This window comes from Podarcis liolepis, assembly GCF_965112155.1.
Source record: "Podarcis liolepis genome assembly, chromosome: 2".
Lineage (NCBI taxonomy): Eukaryota > Metazoa > Chordata > Lepidosauria > Squamata > Lacertidae > Podarcis > Podarcis liolepis.
In genome coordinates, this window is record NC_139555.1 from 35,428,848 (window position 1) to 35,448,494 (window position 19,647).

At 42.1% G+C, this 19,647-nt stretch overlaps 1 protein-coding gene across 6 annotated transcripts in view; it reads right to left on the minus strand.

The window, feature by feature from the left end:
• Positions 1-19,647, minus strand: part of UNC13D (unc-13 homolog D) — a 58,036-nt gene that overhangs the window by 27,786 nt on the left and 10,603 nt on the right. For 3 of the 6 annotated variants that reach the window (XM_083487485.1, XM_083487482.1, XM_083487481.1), the window contains exons 2-7: positions 15,457-15,515; positions 5,839-5,871; positions 2,816-2,923; positions 1,521-1,580; positions 840-906; positions 466-658 (exon numbers count right to left, since the gene is read on the minus strand). In XM_083487485.1, the coding sequence (XP_083343611.1) occupies positions 466-658; positions 840-906; positions 1,521-1,580; positions 2,816-2,923; positions 5,839-5,871 (461 nt within the window). In that variant the 5' untranslated portion in view covers positions 15,457-15,515. Of the gene's footprint in view, positions 1-465; positions 659-839; positions 907-1,520; positions 1,581-2,815; positions 2,924-5,838; positions 5,872-9,533; positions 9,739-15,456; positions 15,516-16,679; positions 16,782-19,292; positions 19,350-19,647 lie in introns of those variants that run through there. The other 3 variants (XM_083487484.1, XM_083487483.1, XM_083487480.1) reach the window with 3 other exon arrangements.

Here is a 19,647-nt window from a genome sequence, read left to right on the forward strand (position 1 = left end):
GCCCCCATAACAGCCATATGTAAACAAGCATACCTCATTATGACAACCAGCTGATTATAGGCATTATTTTTAGAATTGTCCTGGATTTGCAGACAGCTATATATATTCATCTATCTGAGTCACCCTCAACCCAAACAGCAGCAGATCTTCTCAAAGGGCAACAAACCACTTTCTCTGGGTTTGCCACCCTGCTGAATATTAGTCTGGATCTCACGGCAGTGGCCTGAAACCATGCTGCAAAACGTCAAATTACTAGAGAATCACGTCTCCAATAAGGATAGCCTGCATACTACTCCTTTCGCCAGCTGCCAACCCCCTTGCTACTTTCATGGGCGATGCTCACATACACAGGAGAGGCAGATTTGGAGATCTGGTTCTTGCCTGTGGTTCCTGCAAGGACTGGGAAGAGGAAGCACCCCAAATTGTCAGAAGCAAAGCACACTCTCTTAAGGAAGCAAGACGTACAGGATAAAGGTTTCGTTCCACACAGGATTTAGAGTCTGGCTGATGATTTGGGTGCGGTGAGTCTGGTCGTCAGGGAGCAGATTCTTCACCACAGCCTTTGATCGCTTTTTGTTCTCTTGACGGGAGCCACCACTGCTGGAAGAGTCCCGAGTTTTCTCTTCTATCCCTAAGAGGCAGTAGGGGTCGCTGAATCCTGCAAGCACAGAAGTAGCTATTGAAACGTACAGGGATCGCTTTATATGTTAAGGCCCCCTCACCACCAGCAGGATGGGAGTTGGAAAATGTTCTCAGTGTTTTACAGGGAGAAGCCCATCCTGAGCTGAAGTAGGAACCATATTTTTAGGTTCAAAAGTCCCTTTGAGTTGTCCACTCACCACTGACATCTTTACCCAGAATGCCCCTGGCTTGCTTCACAGTTGCTTTAAGACAAAAAATTGGTTTCTGAAGAAGAAATAGAAAGAATACATTTAACTTGCGAGTCATTCAATCCTTCAAAAAACACCACAGAACAGATCCTGGGAGTTTGTGAACAGACCTTGCAAACAGGGACAAGGATTGCTGGAGGAGACTGAAGAGTGAGCTTTTGGAGCCCGAGGGTTGTGTGTGTGTGGCTGATGGCTCTGTGGGAACACAGGATCTGAGGGGGAGGAGTTACAAATGAGAGGAAGCCAGGCTGAGGGAGGAGTTAGCAACCAGCAGCAGTCAAACTTCGCTCATTGCAGATCCTGGGAGCTTGCGACCAGACCTCACAAACAGGGGCATCTGCAAGGGCATTTAGCGGGGGAGTTTAAGGGGAAGGCCCAGAGTTCTGTCTCTTGGTGTGCATAGGACCAGAGACATGGGGGGCAAGGGAGCTGCTGCAGTGACCTCTAACACCTGTGCCATGTTTGTCATTCTGCCAGAGAACAAGCAAGTGCAAGCAGTTAGGAAAAACACTCATGGTGTGTGTGAAGCAGAGCTGGTGAAGGGCATGGCTAGGGAGAAGGTGTGGTCTGGAGAGAGTTATGAGTCCCAGATAAAGAGAAGGTCTGAGTTCCCCTCCCCTTAGACTTTACCTCTAGCTCTTTGACCCTCTGTAGTAGAATATCATGCTCTTCTGGATCCATATTGAAGGCCTGATTTGAGATATGGGAAAAAATAATTAGAGACCTACTTGTTTTTATAATACTGCATGAAGTGGGGCAAGTTTCATCACCTCGAGCTCAGTGAAGGGAGACAGCATCGAGCAAGCATGCTAAGAGTAGTCCCTTATAGCCTTGACATGGATTATTTTAGATTACACATAAAATAGAGCTGAGGAAGTGATAGCTCTCCAGACTACAATTCCCATCACCCCTGACAACTGGTGATGCTGGCAGGAGCTGACAGGAACTAGAGTCCCAACAATAACTGGAGGGCCACAGGTTCCCCATGCTTGGCTTAAAAGAACAACAATTTTGTTACAGTTCTTAGGGCTTCAGTTTTCGTTGTCTCTTGATGTCTCAGGATAGCTGCTTGCACATTCTCCGTACGTACATCTTTCCTGATCATTGGATCAGCAGGCTATTTGGGTCAGCTTTTAGAGGCTGTCTTTCAAACAGCATTAATTCTGTGCCCAGACACCCATCCCAGTAGAGACCAAATTGCTTGGTTGAATATCACTTTTATTGCAAAACATAAGGGGGACCATAACCCTCTGTGGGAGTGGGAAGTAGTAAAGAATTGTGAAAGCCACCTTGAAAAGGGGTGGGTATCCACAATGTCAAATTATGAAATTAAAAGGAAGAGAGAAGAAAGGAACCCTGATGGTGGAAGAGGCAATAATACCCAGATATAGAAAAGAGATGCTGAGGAAAGGTTAGTACATCTTTCAAATGGCACCAACTTTAAATAAATATTAATGTGGACTGGGACAGGACACAGAATATGGAGAAGACAGAACATCTTTCTGCTGTTTATTTTCTAAGGCAAGTTGTACCAAAATTATCTACTGCAGAACATCCTAAGCCTAGCCACTAGCTTTCTGAAAAAGGCAATTTCAGGTGGCCTCTCAAACATCAGGCCTTCTTAAGGAATGAAGCCTAGCAAGTAAAGTTTTGTCTGTTGGCTTCTACCGTCACCATTATTTGCCTGCAGTTCTTCTCTGATAAATGGACTCCATATAGCAGAGAATAAACACTTTCCTCAAGATGTCATTTGGGATGTCTTGTGGGTGTGACGGTGGTAGGGATATTAACAAAACTGAGACAGTCATTTCTTGCAGTGGGAGGAAAAGAAATGGGCAAGGCAAGAACACAACCCCAAACAGAGATGGATGCCTGACTTTAGGCTGGATATTAATGAGACAAGATGGACTTGGCTTTCATCTGACCTTCTGCACATATGTGTACAGCTCATCTGGATCAGCAACATGGGTAAGTTCTGGTTTGCCCAAGCGATGGAGAATGGTGTAGAGGACCTCTTCATATAGCAGGGTGCGCTGCAACAGCACATTAGAAACAGATCAAAACAAAGGCAAAGTCTTCTGGGTTACTGTCCCTGCATTCTTACTTTATTGTGGATTGGTTAACCAAAGTGAACCTTGAACAGAATAAGGTTGTTGTTCATGAGGGAAGGGTTTTTCATACTATTAATCCATTTTAACATATCTCAGGGCTGGATTTCATGATGTAGAACCAGAGAAGTGGAAGTAGCCAGAAGACCATCTGATTCAAACCAATTATCACATGGCAGAGGGCAGAACCCCCTTCCAACTTGCCATGACCAACTCCCTTCCTTTTGGACTAACACAGCACTTTGACTTCAGCTCTAGAGGCATGCCTATTGTGCCTCAAGGCAGATTGATGCCAACAGGACCTTGGAGGAGGGAGATTCCAATGGTGCCCCTAGCACCTATGGAGATCATCACCCAGAAAGCTGCCCCAGTCAGAAAGAACCTAATACACCATGACTGGCCCTACTCTCCAATGTTAGATCCTCAAAATCCCCCAGGAGCAGAAACAGCAGCAGATCTGAGTAGAGAACCAGCCCAGAAAGTGCAAAGTGCAGGATATATCTGACAACACAATGCCTCCCTTAGTGCTACTAAGGAGAAGGAAGCCAGAAACAATATGTGCTCTGGATCCGCGCCCTGCTGCTGCTGCTGCTGCTGCTGCAGGATGGAGAAGTAAAATCAGCTATAAAGCTGCCCAGCTGGTGCACAGCAGTTGCTGTGACTCATCTTCTGTCTGTTGTCTGTGATGGGAGCTGTCCAGCTAGAGAGTCTCTATAGATGGACAGCTCCCCTGCTGCTTTGGATGACTTGCTTCCTGAGCTCTGGGCTTGCCAAGAAGATGGGAAGATGAGCAAAGCAGCAGCGATGATCAGGAGTTTCAGTCACACTAACCAACCTAACACAGTGAAGTTGACAGTCTGCCACAACAAACTAGGAGCTCTGCACAGGAAACAGCTCCAGGCTGTATGGCGTGGTGTGGGTGTGTTTCACACAGGGTGGATAAAAAAATCAATGATTTTTTTAAATTGATTTTTTATTTAAATCAGTTTTTCTTTTAATTTATAATAATAATAATATTATAATAATTTATTATTTATACCCCGCCTATCTGGCTGCGTTTCCCCAGCCACTCTGAGCGGCTTCCAACTGAATATTAAAAACAATACAGCATTAGACATCCCTAAAGAGGGCTGCCTTCAGTTGTCTTTTAAAAGTAAAATAGTTGTTTATTGCCTTGACATCTGCTGGGAGGGCGTTCCACAGGGCAGGCGCCACTACCGAGAAGGCCCTCTGCCTGGTTCCCTGTAACCTTACTTCTCTCAATGAGGGAACTGCCAGAAGAACCTTGGCGCTGGATCTCAGTGTCCGGGCTGAACAATGGGGGTGGAGACGCTCCTTCAGGTATACAGGACCGAGGCCATTTAATTTAAATCGGATTTTTAAAATAAAATGCTTCTGGAGGTAAAATCTTTCTAAAAATAGCTTTCTATTTAAGTTACATTATAGTCCAAAGGCTATTCATCAGGATATAAGGATTTGTTTTAAGTTTTTCAGTCTAAGGTTTTTTAAAAAAAAATGTTTCACCACAGCAGTTAACGAACATGGATACATATGCTATAATGTTATTGTTTTAGTTAAATAAATTGTTTAAATTATTGTTAAGGAAATGATTATTTTTCTCCTTCCAATAAAGTACAGCAGAAAAGTTGTCCAAATATAAATAGTTAACTTATTAAGCCTCGTAATAATTTCATAATTATCTGTTAATGTATTTGTAATAGTATAACCAAATCAGTAATTTTTTCTATAACTGTAAAAACTGTAGAAACTGTAGAAACTGTAGAAACTGTAGAAACTGTAGAAACTGTAAATAAAAACTAAATTTATTATTCCAAAAATGAAACCTTCATCTGGTTGTAAACATTAAGATTATCCCAGCAAGAATTAGTTTTTCTGTAAAAAAAATGATTTAAATCAAGCCTTACTGACTAGTGATTTAAATCATGATTTAAATCAATTTGATTTAAATCAAATCCACCCTGGTTTCATGTTTTATTTCATGCTGAAATGTACCTCTTCACCTCTGTTTCTGACACCTGAGATATACATTTTTAGGACCCACCCATCTTTTTCTATTATTTTTTTTTTTGTAAGTTTTTAAACTGTTTTAAACTGTATGTCAAATTGTTGTAACTGGTTTGAGGGCCTTACAGTGAAGGGTGGGTAATTAACAATAACAACAACCAGAAGAAGAAGACGACGATGACGACGTTCAGAACAGCTAGGTACCCAGGCATAATGATTGGAGATAACAAATCTGTCCCTTTTTCTAAAAACAGTACATAATATTCGAGCTCATCCACTGAATCTGGCTGAATAACCCAGACACACACACAAAAAAGGGAAGGTACTATTTCACAGAATGCTTCATTACCTTATAGAATTCATTGCCTGAGGATGTGGAGGCAGTCAATGGACTAAATGGCCTTATAAAAGGGATTAGACAAATTCGTGGAGGAAAATGTGTTAATGGCTATAAGCTGTGATGGCTAAATGAAGCTTCTAGGTTCAGAGCACAGGCAATACAGTCTCTGAATAGCAGGTGTTAGGACACCTACAAACCCTTCTTTGTATGTTTTCCAGAGGCATCTACATATGAACCATACTTTTAAAGCACATTCCTCCGGCCAAAGAATCTTGGAAACTAGTTTCCACTTCACAGAGCTACAATTCCCAACAACTTAAACTACAGTTGCCAGGATTCTTTTGGGGGAAGTAATGCACTTTAAACGCATGGTGTGTGCCCATTGTTGGAAATAAAGATGCTGAACAAGTGGTCCTTTGGCATGATCCACCAAGGCTCTGTGATTGTATACTATTAGGGATGAATAGATTCTTACCTCTCTCTTAGAGAATTTATGAGACAGGTCCATCTGCGGAAAACAAAAGAAAAATACTTTCATTGACAAGCTGTAATCAGTGGTGCTGTCAAAGTAAGACTTTGGAGCAGGAACATAGGGTCTTACTCAGCAGAATGGATCAGGAGGGGTCCCAAAATGGGGCAAATGCATTACCACAAATGCTTACCACATTGTAACTTTAAAACTAACACAGAAACATCATTAAAATCAGAAATATATACATAAGCAAAAGCAAGTTTTTTAAAAAATCATTATGCCATATTTAAAAGTTGTCTACCTTCTCAAATAAATCTTATTTTCAATAAAGACAGAGGGGGAAGAAAAGCAGAAGGCAATTACTCTCCTTTTTAACACTCAAACAATGCTAAATAATTACAAAACATTCTATAGATATGTAGGTGCCTTAAAGTACAAGTGGAGATCCTTTCCCCAACACCAAGTACACAGAGCATTTCCCAAAATCTGGAGCAAGCCGGCAGCGCATCTAGGTTCTCAGGTAGACATACATCTCAGGAACTTTTAGAATATAACAACAGCCAGTAACAATTTCGCTATTTGTCTCGTGAATTAAGGGCAGCATGCAATAAAGAGTTCCATTCGAACACAGACTTCTGGATGCACAATGGAACTTTCCTTCCCTCTCCTTATGCCCCCCTTTAAGCTGTTCTGGGTTCTCCCCAACCCTCTGGAGCAGCTATGGGGAGGGTCCAAGGGCTATGGAGGGAGAAGTCTTTGCACTCATGGAACAACTTCATTGGATACTACCCTAAATGTTTACATCTTCTTACAAAAAACAGCTCTACTCCTCTATAATATTTACATGATTTCACAGTACATTGTAAACAACAACCAAAACTACAACAACCCATTCTTTATTAAACACAATGGGTTGTAGGCATTAACGTTTATTGCAAGCAATCTTACAGGGATTGGGCACAACCGAAGGAAACCTGGAGCAAGCTTAACTACTGATACATTACTATGGTAAAAAGACTGGGAACAGTAGCTTGAAAATGAAATGATTTCCTTTTATAGGTCTGCTGTGTACTTTACACAAGAGACAGAAAACTGAAGACGAGGCTTTTCTGCCTGCCTGCCCAGCAAATGTACTGCACAAGAAAACTGCTGGGAGGTTGTCCTCAGCGGGAGGAAGCACCAGCTGGAGAAAGTGAGCAATAAATGCTGGCATTATATATGTGGATTCTTAAGAGCCCAGACAAGTTAATGAGGAGTATTAAAAAGATGCACTAGTAAGTCTGTGAACCTGGTATGAAAAGCAAGAGGACGCAATGCTCCCAACGTGTGTTCCAGGAAGAAAATGGTTTGGCTGCCTTGACAATTCATCACTACTAACTACAGCTAACAGCTACTCACCCTCCCAGTTTGCAGATAACACTGCAGGTACTGTATGTATAGAATAATGATCCTGCCCAAGGAAAGTGGAAGGAAACCAATTCCACACACCCCCATTGCTCCCACAATACAGTGGTACCTCTGGTTACGAACTTAATTCGTTTCGGAGGTCTGTTCTTAACCTGAAACCATTCTTAACCTGAGGTACCACTTTAGCTAATGGGGCCTCCCGCTGCCGCCAGTGCGCGATTTCTGTTCTCATCCTGAGGTAAAGTTCTTAACCCAAGGTACTACTTCCAGGTTAGCGGAGTCTATAACCTGAAGTGTTTGTAACCCGAGGTACCACTATAGTCTGTAGCTAACATAAGCATGCTAGCTTCACTAGAGTTGTCCTGGTAGTCAGGAGAAAAATGCTTCACAGGGAAGGATGAAGATCAGGTAAAACTGAGGGTAGGGGAGAATGTGGTGCATACCCATCCACCCCCCATTTGCAGCTTGTGGTTAGTTGCAATCAGTACCCCCTCAACACAAAATCAGGCCATCAGGAGCACTGCCCTGGAAGGCAACAAGGCACTGCCCTGGAAGGCAACAAGGCCAATGCTTCTTCCTAATTCTGTCCTGTATGTTCCACCCACCATGAGTGATCATGACCTTCCATTTGTTTTTTTAAACTTTATTACAACTTTAAACCTAGCACAGCACACACACACACAAAATCATTATCAAAGTCAGCAACATATACATAAGAAAAACCAAGAAATTTTTCTTAAAAAAATATATATCATTCTGCTTTATTAGGAAGATCTAATACCTTTCCTAATTAATCTTTTTTTCAATAAAGCCAAAGAAGAAGAAGAAAAGAGAGAGTCAACAGCAATGGCTTTCAAACAATGCTACATATTACGAAATATTCAAGAGCAGGAGTCAGCAAACTTTTTCAGCAGGGGGCCGGTCCACTGTCCCTCAGACCTTGTGGGGGGCCGGACTATATTTTGGGGATAAAAAATGAACAAATTCCTATGCCCCACAAATAACCCAGAGATGCATCTTTAATAAAAACACACATTCTACTCAAGTAAAAACATAATGATTTCCAGACTGTCCGCGGGCCGGATTTAGAAGGCGATTGGGCCGGATCTGGCCCCGGGCCTTAGTTTGCCTACCCAAGTTCTAGAGATGTTGATGCCTTGACTTCCGCTTCTGGTCTTAGAGGCAGAGAGGTATGTGTGTTATTTTTAGCAGCTTTGCTGTGTGCTCTCTACATTTTCCAGGTTTGAGTGCTCATTTGGTTTTTTAAAATATGGATTTAGTTTTTTTAAGATCCCCGTCAGACATTTTCCACATTGTAAAAACAAACACCACTATAAAAAGGGTTGTGAGTTGCTGCTTGCTGACTTGCAAGTTGTGCTTTCTTTCTTTTAGAAATAAGAGAACCACACCAGGCCATAACCACAGCCGTAACTGGTTAGTGCAGGGGGGTGAGGAAGTGGAAAGGAGTTTTACGGCACAGCAAGAACAAGACTTGCTCCAATGAGTCTTTGTTTTCTGATTAGGAATTTAAAAGGCAGGTTTGCATCAGTAGTATTCTCCTCCCAATTCCTAACTTGCAAGGCATTAGAAATGACCACAGAAGGGAAAGGATACTGGATCAGATCAACAAGTTATAAATTGCTTGATGAACAGAGACTAGCTACTTGTTAAGCCCTGGGTAGCTACTGCAAGAAAACGTGGCATGACTGTCTATGGACAGTGGAGATATTATTTGTCAGGGCCATTCCTTCATCAACTAACCCACTCGGAGGAACTCCACCACCAGGAAGTATTTAACGCTAGCTGATTTTGCACATGCAAAATTAACAAGTTACACCAAATGTTATGCAAGGACTTGACAAATATCAGGAAGCAAAAAGCCCTTAGATGTTCCTTCACGATCTGGCTCATGTGGTCTGCACACTATTCTTTTTCAAGACTGCAACTGCCAGAGCATCTCATCCCCTGCCCTGCAAAAGGTAGGTCAAAGCTAGACCTCAAGGTAAGAACCAGTAGCTTAGAGTACTGGGCTTGATGTAACAAATCCAGGTCCAAAATCCTCATTAACTAGCTCATGGCCTCTCAGCCTAACCTACCCTGACGGGTGGTTGTGAATCTAAAAAGCTCTTTAGAAGAAATATATTAAGAAATTTAAGAATGGGATCTAAAGCACCCCAAAGGTTTCAGTATCTCAGCAGGTTGAAGCAGAACATGAAAGGGAGGAGATTGAAAAGCAAGAGCTGTAAGAAGCCGCTAAAGAACATTCTAAAGTGAAAGAAAAGACTACATACTTTTTTGTTGTCTTTCCCAGGGGTTTCCCCCACCGGGGTCTCTCTGTCAGCCTCCATACTTGGCTGGTCTAGGGAAGGCCTGAGCAATAGGGAAAGCCTGAGCAAGTGGAGGAAGATGCCAGAGTGTATATACTCTTCAGAGGCTGAACCCTGAACTCAGAAGTCTGTCCCTGCCAGCACAGTGTTCCCATCAGCTCTCACATGCTTAAGAGGAAACCACACTCTTTTATCACACTCTGACCATTGTGACAGCAAACGGAAATGTACCCGGCCCTCTTTCACAGTTACCGAGTTGTCATTTCTCTAGAGCATGTGGAGACGTCTGTCACACTGGTGGCTGGTTCAAAACAAATTTATCGCCCTCTCTTTTATTATTTGCATTCAGCTGCCTTGAGAGTTACACCAATAGGGGTGCGACATAAATTCTCTGCACAAATAAAACAAATTCATATTCATATTGGAAATTAGTACTGCATATCCCCATGTGCTAAGGACAGGCTGAGTGGACAGACTGAGTGGAAAGACCTCTGAGGAAGCTCTCTCAGATCCCAAACAGAGCACATATGCTTTAGTCCTCCTGACAAGGACAGACTGAACCATTCATCAGCAGCTTTCTCCCATCCTTTCACCTGCCTCAGTGCTATGAGAAGCTGCCTTCCCCTCTTTATTTTACCCCCACACCTGTGATGTATGCAAAGGTTCTGCACTCCTACAGGGCTAAGAAAACTCCCTAGGTAAGCAAGCTTAGTAAATAGTGCTTGCTATCATGTTCAGGTTTAACTGCAAAGCGTTTCCCTTCACCAGTTCACCATGTGGCTCCCACACCTTCACCATGTGGGTCACAGAGATCTGTATCTTTTGTGCTTTTGCACACATATGTCAACACACTAGCAAATTAAGTGCATCCCTATGATTCCCATCCACGTGAGTGAGTGGTACTTGATGGGATGTATTTGCACTGTGTCTTGTGCACACGGCCAAGTTTTCTGAGATACAAGTTTCCTATATACCAGACTTGCAGAAAACAGTGGGTCAAAAATACCACACAAATCTGTGTGTCATGTGGGCCCCACCAGCAGTCCATAGAGGAGCACCTGACTAGCAGAAGAAGGATGCGTCATGATAGATGGCACCCAGCAAAACATCACCACACATGTTAAAAAAACTCCCACACAATGTGCTCCAGTATGTCCACAGTTGGCTAACTTGCAATTTTAGGTTGGATTTATCCCCCACTCCACTGCCCATTCCCTCACCATCCATGCATCTGGAAAATCCAAATTGAACGGGGGTGGGAAGGGCAGGCTGTCATTTGCATAAGGACAACACTGTGTAGATGATGTGAAGAACTTATATATATATAAGATGCCTCGATTCCACTACCAACTGCCTTCTGTACACAGCCACAGTACCTGCTTTCTGAGTTGTGATGAGTAACCTTTCGGTCTCTGCCTCCATTTCCTCCCACGCCACAGTAGGAAGCGTAGAAAGACATACACTCAGTTTCATTCTGTGTGAAGAATCTAATGTATGAAGTTTCTTCCCCACACATCCACCAATAAGAACTGTGTCTGCTGTTGTAAGACACAGCTCTTACGATCTAAGAAAGTACGTGGTTTCAAAGCCAACGTTGCCTCACTGAAACAGGCAGGAAGAAATATGCATTATCTGCATCAAACAAGCAGAAACTTCCACTTTACTCTTTTTAAGCACTGAAACTCAGCTGTACAGTACATCAAGAACTAAAATCAGACCTCATAGTTGTTTCAGTTTTCTAAAAAGGATAAAGGAGAATATATATGGAACTCTACTTGACAAAGAGCAGCAGTCTTTTCTCTGGTTTATGACTGAGACACCCTGAGGGTTAGAGACGTCTTTCTTTTCACTGATGGGAAACAGGAAGATATATTATTCACATAAATGGCACTTTGATCAGATTGTAGTCCATCATATAACTGCATGTTATTATCACTTGCCAGCATCAACTGCCATCCTAAATGCTCGCTATCAAGACTGGAGACCTCAGTTCCTCTTCCTTTGAAGTATAGAGAGGAGAGAAAGGAAGATTAAATGACTTGGCATATAGCAGTGATACTTCCACTGAATTCAGTGTCGTATTTAGACTTGGCATGTTTCTAGTCCCCATCAACACCCAATTTTATTTTTTTAACCTATTGTAAAAAATATTTATGAACCACGCTTTGGGCAAAAATGGGCCCCCAAGGCAACAATTAATTAATTAAACAATATAATTTATATACCGCTCTATGCACAAGGCACAAGTTGGTTTACAATGAGCAAATGTATATTTTATAAATCCATAAAACAACACAATAACAAATCACTAAAACAGTTACTAATAGCAGCAACAGCAATCAGGTCTGTCCTCCTCCAAATACCTGCCTAAAAAGCTTTGTGTTCAATAACCACCTAAAACTATAAAGAAATGGGGCCAGACATACCACAGTAGGGAGGGAGTTCCATATATGTGGAGTCACCACTGAAAAGGCCCTTTTCGGGGGGGGCACATCATGTACCTCTTCCTGAGAAGGAACCATCAGGAGGGCCTCATCTACTGATTTTAAAGCAGGAGCGGTTTAATATGGAAGATGGTGACTTAGATTTATAAACTTTTACCTCAAAACTTTAAAGCAGTATTATAACAAACATTTAAAAAACAACAGAAAAGTTGTTTATATTTATAATAATCTGAAAGCCATGTGGTACTAAGAAGATTTAATGGCTTTCTGAAAACTAAATGAAGATGAAGCTAGTCTTGTCTCGCTTTCCGAGTGAGGGAATTCCATAATGGGATGCTGCCCAAAGGACCTGTCCAATTTCCTCATAAACCTAGCTTCTCATAGAGATAGGACATACAACAGGGCCTATGAATCTGATCTTACATTACAGGCAGGTTCACAAGGAGGAGGCAGTCTTTCAGATACCCTGGCCACAAAAAAACGAAGGGATTTTGAGGTAACAAACAGCACCTTGCATTGTACCTAGAAACAAACTGAAAGCCAGTGTTGTTGGTGCAAGACCCGATACATTTTGGAAATCCAGCCTGGCAATTCCTCATATTTAATTAAATTAAAAATTAGTCTGCACCGTTTAAAATATGGCTTCAAATAATTTGTTTTTCCAATAGCTTCTATTTTCCATCTATTTGCTTTGGCAGCTCTGGCTATAAATGCCAGTGTGTTTTCCACTGCAGTTGCTGAGGTTACTTGCTGTCAACCAACCACAAATCCCATAGAGAAAATTAGTCATTCACATAGCCTGACATACCACCTTCATGTGTTTCTGCTAGTGCAGTACTAGCAAATTTTAAAAGAGACCTTTATTGTTAAAATTTCAGAAGTGAAGTTCCAGGGCAATATCTTACATCACTCAAGTTGATGCAACCTTCCTCTCTTCCCCTGCAGCCCATGTGCCCCCCATTTTGTTCCAGATGGTCCCCCAACACTAATGTGGATAAAGTCAGGAAGGAGAAGCACCATTTGTGTGAATGGACATCTGCTACACAAACGGGATATAGGGACGCAAGTGGCGCTGTGGTCTAAGCCACTGAGACTCTTGGGCTTGCCGATGGGAAGGTCGGCAGTTCAAATCCCCACAACAGAGTGAGCTCCCGTTGCTCTGTCCTAGCTCCTGCCAACCTAGCAGTTCGAAAGCACACCTATGCAAGTAGATAAATAGGTACTGCTGCGCCAGGAAGGTAAACAGCATTTCCATGCACTCTGGTTTCCATCATGGTGTTCTGTGTGCCAGTAGCAGTATAGTCATGCTGACCACATGACCCGGAAAGTTGTCTGCAAAGAAATGCCGGTTCTATCGGCCTGAAAGCGAGATGAGCGCCACAACCGCATAGTCGCCTTTGACTGCACTTAACCGTCCAGGGGTCCTTTACCTTTTTTTTTTTTTTTACCTTAACACAAATGGGATGTCAGACACCCTAATTTTAGCTATTACTTCCAAAAACAAAAAAAGGTAGAAGAGGAACCTTGTCTAGGCAATATGCAACAGCCAGAATAAAGCTAGGTCACTGAAATTCATAGTATTGTGTAATAGCTGTCTTTGTCCTAGCGTCTCTGTCCTGCTGGCCTTACCAGTATACAGAGTGGGGCAGCTTTGGAGGGTGCTGCCTAATTGCCCTAATAGAAGTAAGATTGAACCATCACACTGGCTGTCTTTGTTACATGGAATGGAGGGGCACCATTTAGTTCTTTGCTTAAGGCAAAATATCTTGAGCCAGCTTTGTGTAGAAGCCTCCAGAAATCCTCTCACAGCTATGCAGTCATTATATGCTGAGGGTTCACAAAGCCCCACTCTACTGGGTTCTTTTACTTCCTCATCGCTCATGTCTTATGTTTTGCTTACCCAAATTATTCCCCTCTAGCAGTAGCTTGTTTAAATTGGGAGTTCCTTCAAACTATAAGTAGCAATGTTGGAGGAACTGCATTAGGAAACACTGATGTTGAAAGAAGTTTCATTTCTTCTTTTGTCTCACAAGGAAAAAGGCTAGTCACTGAATACATGTATTAGGACAGTTTCCTCTCACACTAGGTGAGCTGCCAGTCTATTTGCTCTTCCACATCCAGCTGCAAAAACCACCTCTGGCACACATTTCATAAATAGAATTGCAGAGACCACTGCACGTGCTAATTCTACCAATCAGAAAATCTTAATATAGCTGAAAGAAAGAAACAAAAATCAACCCTAAAGGTCTTAAATTAGATTGTCACATTTTTTCCCCAGGCAAAGTTCCTGCACTTAATCACTTTTTGACAGACGTTTAGGGTTGTATCCAATGAAGCCATCCCATTAGTGCAAGGACTTCCACTTGTGCAATGGAACTTCCTCTCGCTCTCCCCACCCCCATGCCCTCAAATCTATTTCTGTTGGTCCCTCAAACTCTCTGGAGCAAATAGGGGACAAGAAGGGTGGCAGTGACTTGCCCAAGGACACCCAGGGAATTTTAATGGATGAGCGGGGATTTGAACCCTGGTCTGCCTATCCTAGTCTTATACTCTAACCTGGGGATGTTGCTAGGTGACAGCTCCCCTCATCCTTGGCTTTTGGCCATACTGGCTATGCCTGATGGGAAATGGAACCCAACAACAGTTGGAGGGCCTCAGGTTCCCCATCCCTGTTCTAACCACCACACCACACTGGTTCTCAATGGGGGAAGCTTTTAATTTAGTAGGAAAAGTACTTTCTGCCATGGTATTACAGTTAAGAGAAAAGTTGTGCCATTCAACAGTTGAGTAACAGGCAGTGATTCAAGACACTGAAGGCCTGATAAGAAAACAAAAAATGTCTATATCCCTTACACACACACACACACACACACACACACACACACACACAGTCAGTCACCCAGGTGTTAAATTCCACAACAGCAGCAACCTTCTCTCTGGAAAACCACATTTCCTTGTTTGTGCTAAGAGCCGGTGTCTTGTGTGAAATGGGGCAATATTGTAAGTTACTGCTCTCTCAAATAACAACCACAGCCTGTAAATATTTTACTATGACAAAAAAACTCAAGTTCAACCAATTTTGGGGTCCCAAAGCTGCTTTCGCAGTAACATTCATCCTAAATGTTGTAAATGAAGCAACAGAGAAAGCAAACTCTGCTTAAAACAGGGCTAAAAGTTGGATCCTATGCAACTCAGAAACAAGTCCCACTGAGTTTAACAGGGCTTATTCCCAGATAAGTGTGAAGGACTGCAACTGCGCAGCACAATCTTATATACATCTACTCAATAGCAGATCCCAAGATTTTGTCCCTGGTGTCTCAGGGTTCGGCAGGAAAAGATGCCTACCTAAAACCCTGGAGAGTCACTGCCTGTCAGTGTAGATAATACTGAAAGGAATTGACCAATGGTTTGACTTAGTATAAGGCAGCTTAATATGTGCTTACCTCTTGTGTCGGTTGTCTTGTAGTTCTGTCCTTCCTTTGATTTTATTGTGAATTGCGACCTAGAAAATAAACAAGCAGAATTTTACACACAAAGACAAAAAGAGGTTCCAATGTGCTTCCCTCCTTCTTTTAAGCCTAAAGTGAAGTAGGTTGGTCTGAGGAAAGTTTTGTCAAATGATTATTGTGCAAAACTATGGTATTTCAGTGACACTGAGCTGGGAAAAACCAAATTTGCCACGTGATGAAACTGAAAACTGTAATCATTCAGTTTCATAAACTTGACATAACAGCACATGTGTACTTGAGGCTGTAAAATCTTTTTGGTATATTTCTTCTTTCTTTGGCAATCACTCGTAGCCGAGCAAGATTGTCTTCCATAAACACGGTTTTAACAATGAGTCCGTAAGTGACTGTGGAGGCCAATTCTGGATCCACATGAGAGACCACACATCTATATAGCACTATACTCCATCCTCACTGGCAGCAGCCTCCAACTTAATGAAAACTACATTCATCATCATCATCAATTACCAAATTTATATCCCACCTTTTCTATAAGGAGCTCAAGGTGGCATGCATTTGAACAAATAAGACTTGCAAGTGTCTAACTTTGGCTGGTTCATGTCCATATAGCACACTGAGAGTAAAAGCAAAATAATGACTAGTAGATATCTACAACTTGGGTGATATTAATATTGACTGAACTGTGTCTGTATATATATATTTCTTTGCAAAGAAACAGAGCTATGTTGCATCTGCATGTAACTGCATGTTGAAATTAAGGCAAGTTAGAAGCTGCTAACTATTTGGCAATTCCACAAGCGAGGACTACAAATTTCAATAACCTAGTAGTTACTCCTATGCCGAAACAACTCAGTGTAATACTGAAATGAATATGTGCACTCACAGTGATGTTTATAAAGAGCTGAGAGGATGGTGACCAAGGTCTTTACTTACGTCAATCACCTACAAATCATCCTAGACCCATGAGCTTTTCCACTGGGTAGTTTTTGAGTTAATGTAACTGGAATTACTGTTCCCAATAAAGAACAGTTTGAACTAGACATTTGTCCTTCTGAAGTTCTCAGAAATCAAGAAGTTTCCCAATGACAATGAACACATTTCTTTCTTGAGAACACTGTGTGCAGTGTTTTTTGTGTATGCACCTAGAAAACGCTGGAGACGTCATTTCTATGCTGTTTTCGGCTGGAATTAAATAGTACCTTATTCTTACTGTGCACTTGAATGCAATGTGCACACAGGAAAGAGTGGGCACCAACCTTCCACTTCATCTAGTAGAGAGAGACATGGTGAGCTTCTTCCTTTGTTGGCCCCCTTGTCAACAAGAAGATAGGAAAGGAGAATCTCTTGACTGCCCCTGTTTTCATTTACAAAGAAAATAGAGCTGACAAAGAATCAGCAGTTGAAGTGGGTACACTGACATGGACAAAGTGAAGCAAGTTTGCAGCTGTGTTGGCTTGTATGACAGGAGTGTGGGATGACTTTAGGGTCTATTGGTGTGTTTATAATTCATGGCGCAAGAGAGCCGACTCACGGTCTGTTAATATATAAAGTATAATTAAATCATAAAGTAATCCTAAGTATGCACCCATGTTCTTGCATAAGAAGTGCTTTATTGAATCAGAATCAGATTCTAGTCCTGCATTCTTTGCAAAAATCTCACCAGGCGCTATAATCCGTCTTCTGCTTACCACTGTTTATTTTATTTTTAATTTTTAGCATTTGCAGCCCATGGACCCTGCAAGTGTGGAGGAAAGGAAAGGAGCTCTCCCACAAGGTGATCAGGCTAAACAATAAAATAAAATAAAATAAAATACCCTACTGTTGTAATCATGACTAATTGGTGTTCTAGAATTTTTTACTTTGCTCAGTTACTAGTTCTTAGATGCTTCTTTTTATTCAAGATGTGGAATTGCACCTGAAAAGCAGGCATCATTCATCACAACCTGACGCCTTTGAGCCCATTCCTCACCTTTAAAGCACACTTCCAGGGCCTCTATATTCCCCAGACAACATGGCCCTTCTCTGACGTAGCCGTTGTCAATGCTGTGGTAGGAAGTCTGCCAACAGAAATGCAGAGCAGAATGCTAAAAGTGTGACTGATGGACACATATCTGAAGAAAAGAGTATGTTCCACTATGGTATCTGAGAACTGTATTTGTTGTGTGGCTTGGATTTAAATCTGAAAGGACATAAGTACATGTTTTTAAAAAATAATTAGGTGAAGGGGAAAAAAGAGGCTGTGGTGACATGAAGAACTAAGACACAGTGAAGAAATTTAAGTCCAACACAACCCCAGTATCTCCATTCTATCCCACTGTACAAACATACATCTTTTTATTTGTATGCTGCCTTTCCATGCTCAATGCGACTTAGACCAATCACATAATTACAAATATAACAAAAGTAACCATAAACAATAACTAAAACATCAAAAAGTACACAACCCAATTGAACAATTTCAACACAAATCAAAAGGAGATCTAAAATTAAGATCAGGCCAGGCGGGAAAAGGCCTGCAAGGCAGGGAGATCTTCCAGGACTCACAACCGAGATGGTCTATACACTGCCATTATTTCCCCTCCTGTCACCAGAAGCAAGAGTGACACCTGAGGCTTCCTATAATGTACTCCAGTCCTGATATTCCTTGGAGATGGGAAAATTGCTACTGACGACAGACACATCCCCTCTCCACATATCCTAGAATAGAACCAGGCAAAGGGTCTTCTCGGTAGTGGTGCCTGCCCTGTGGAATGCCCTCTCATCAGATGTCAAGGAAATAAACAACTATCTGACTTTTAGAAGACACCTGAAGGCAGCCCTGTTTAGGGAAGTTTTTAATGTTTGATGTTTTATCGTGTTTTTTATATTCTGTTGGGAGCCGCCCAGAGTGGCTGGGGAAACCCAGCCAGATGGGCGGGGTATAAATTACTACTACTACTACTACTACACTACTACTACTACTACTACTACTACTACTACTACAATAGTCTGAGTCCTCTCCTACCAGCCCCATAACATACTAAAACGCCAAGTGATTTCCTTGTACAAAGACTAACTAACCTTATAACTAGCAATTAATATAACAAAGCAATTAATATTTAATATTTCTTTTATCTGCCAACAAAGGTCCGTATAGTTAAAGCCATGGTTTTCCCAGTAGTGATGTATGGAAGTGAGAGCTGGACCATAAAGAAGGCTGATCGCCGAAGAATTGATGCTTTTGAATTATGGTGCTGGAGGAGACTCTTGAGAGTCCCATGGACTGCAAGAAGATCAAACCTATCTATTCTTAAGGAGATCAGCCCTGAGTGCTCACTGGAAGGACAGATCATGAAGCTGAGGCTCCAATACTTTGGCCACCGCATGAGAAGAGAAGACTCCCTGGAAAAGACCCTGATGTTGGGAAAGATTGAGGGCACAAGGAGAAGGGGACGACAGAGGACAAGATGGTTGGACAGTGTTCTCGAAGCTACCAGCATGAGTTTGACCAAACTGCGGGAGGCAGTGGAAGACAGAAGTGCCTGGCGTGCTCTGGTCCATGGGGTCACAAAGAGTCGGACACGACTAAACGACTAAACAACAACTAATTTCTTTTATCCTTTTGGCACATTTCCCATCAACTGTCACTACTCTGTTCATAGACCAATATTTTCTCCGAATGACCGTGCCTGGAGAACAACTGGTGGGGTTTCAAACCTTGCAATAATGATGATGGTGATGATAATTCCAACACAAAATAGTCATTTCACCTATTCTTTACTGGTTCAACTTCAAAACAACCCTTTCCAACATAAATAGAATCGAATACTTACCCCCACCCATAACTGGTTCTCACACACAGTCTTGAATGAACCTGAGGTACAAAAGTCCTGAAAAGCAGTCAGTGAAACAGGGATGAGGTGGGAAAATACAGTGTTCAAAGCTGAGTCTGCTGCCACCCAAGAAGTACTCTTCTTAAAGTCAGTTACCAAGAGGCCACATTGCCAAGAATATTAGTCAAGGTCCAGGCCAGACAAACCATACAGAAGACAGCAGCAGACCAGCCACCAAATCTTTACAAAGCAAAGGCACACCGGAAAGTGGGCATTCAACCTTTCCCCTGCTCGTGTTTCTCCTCAGAAACTGCTTCTTTCTGCTTTTTTTCTTCCAGTGGGGCTTCAAGACCAG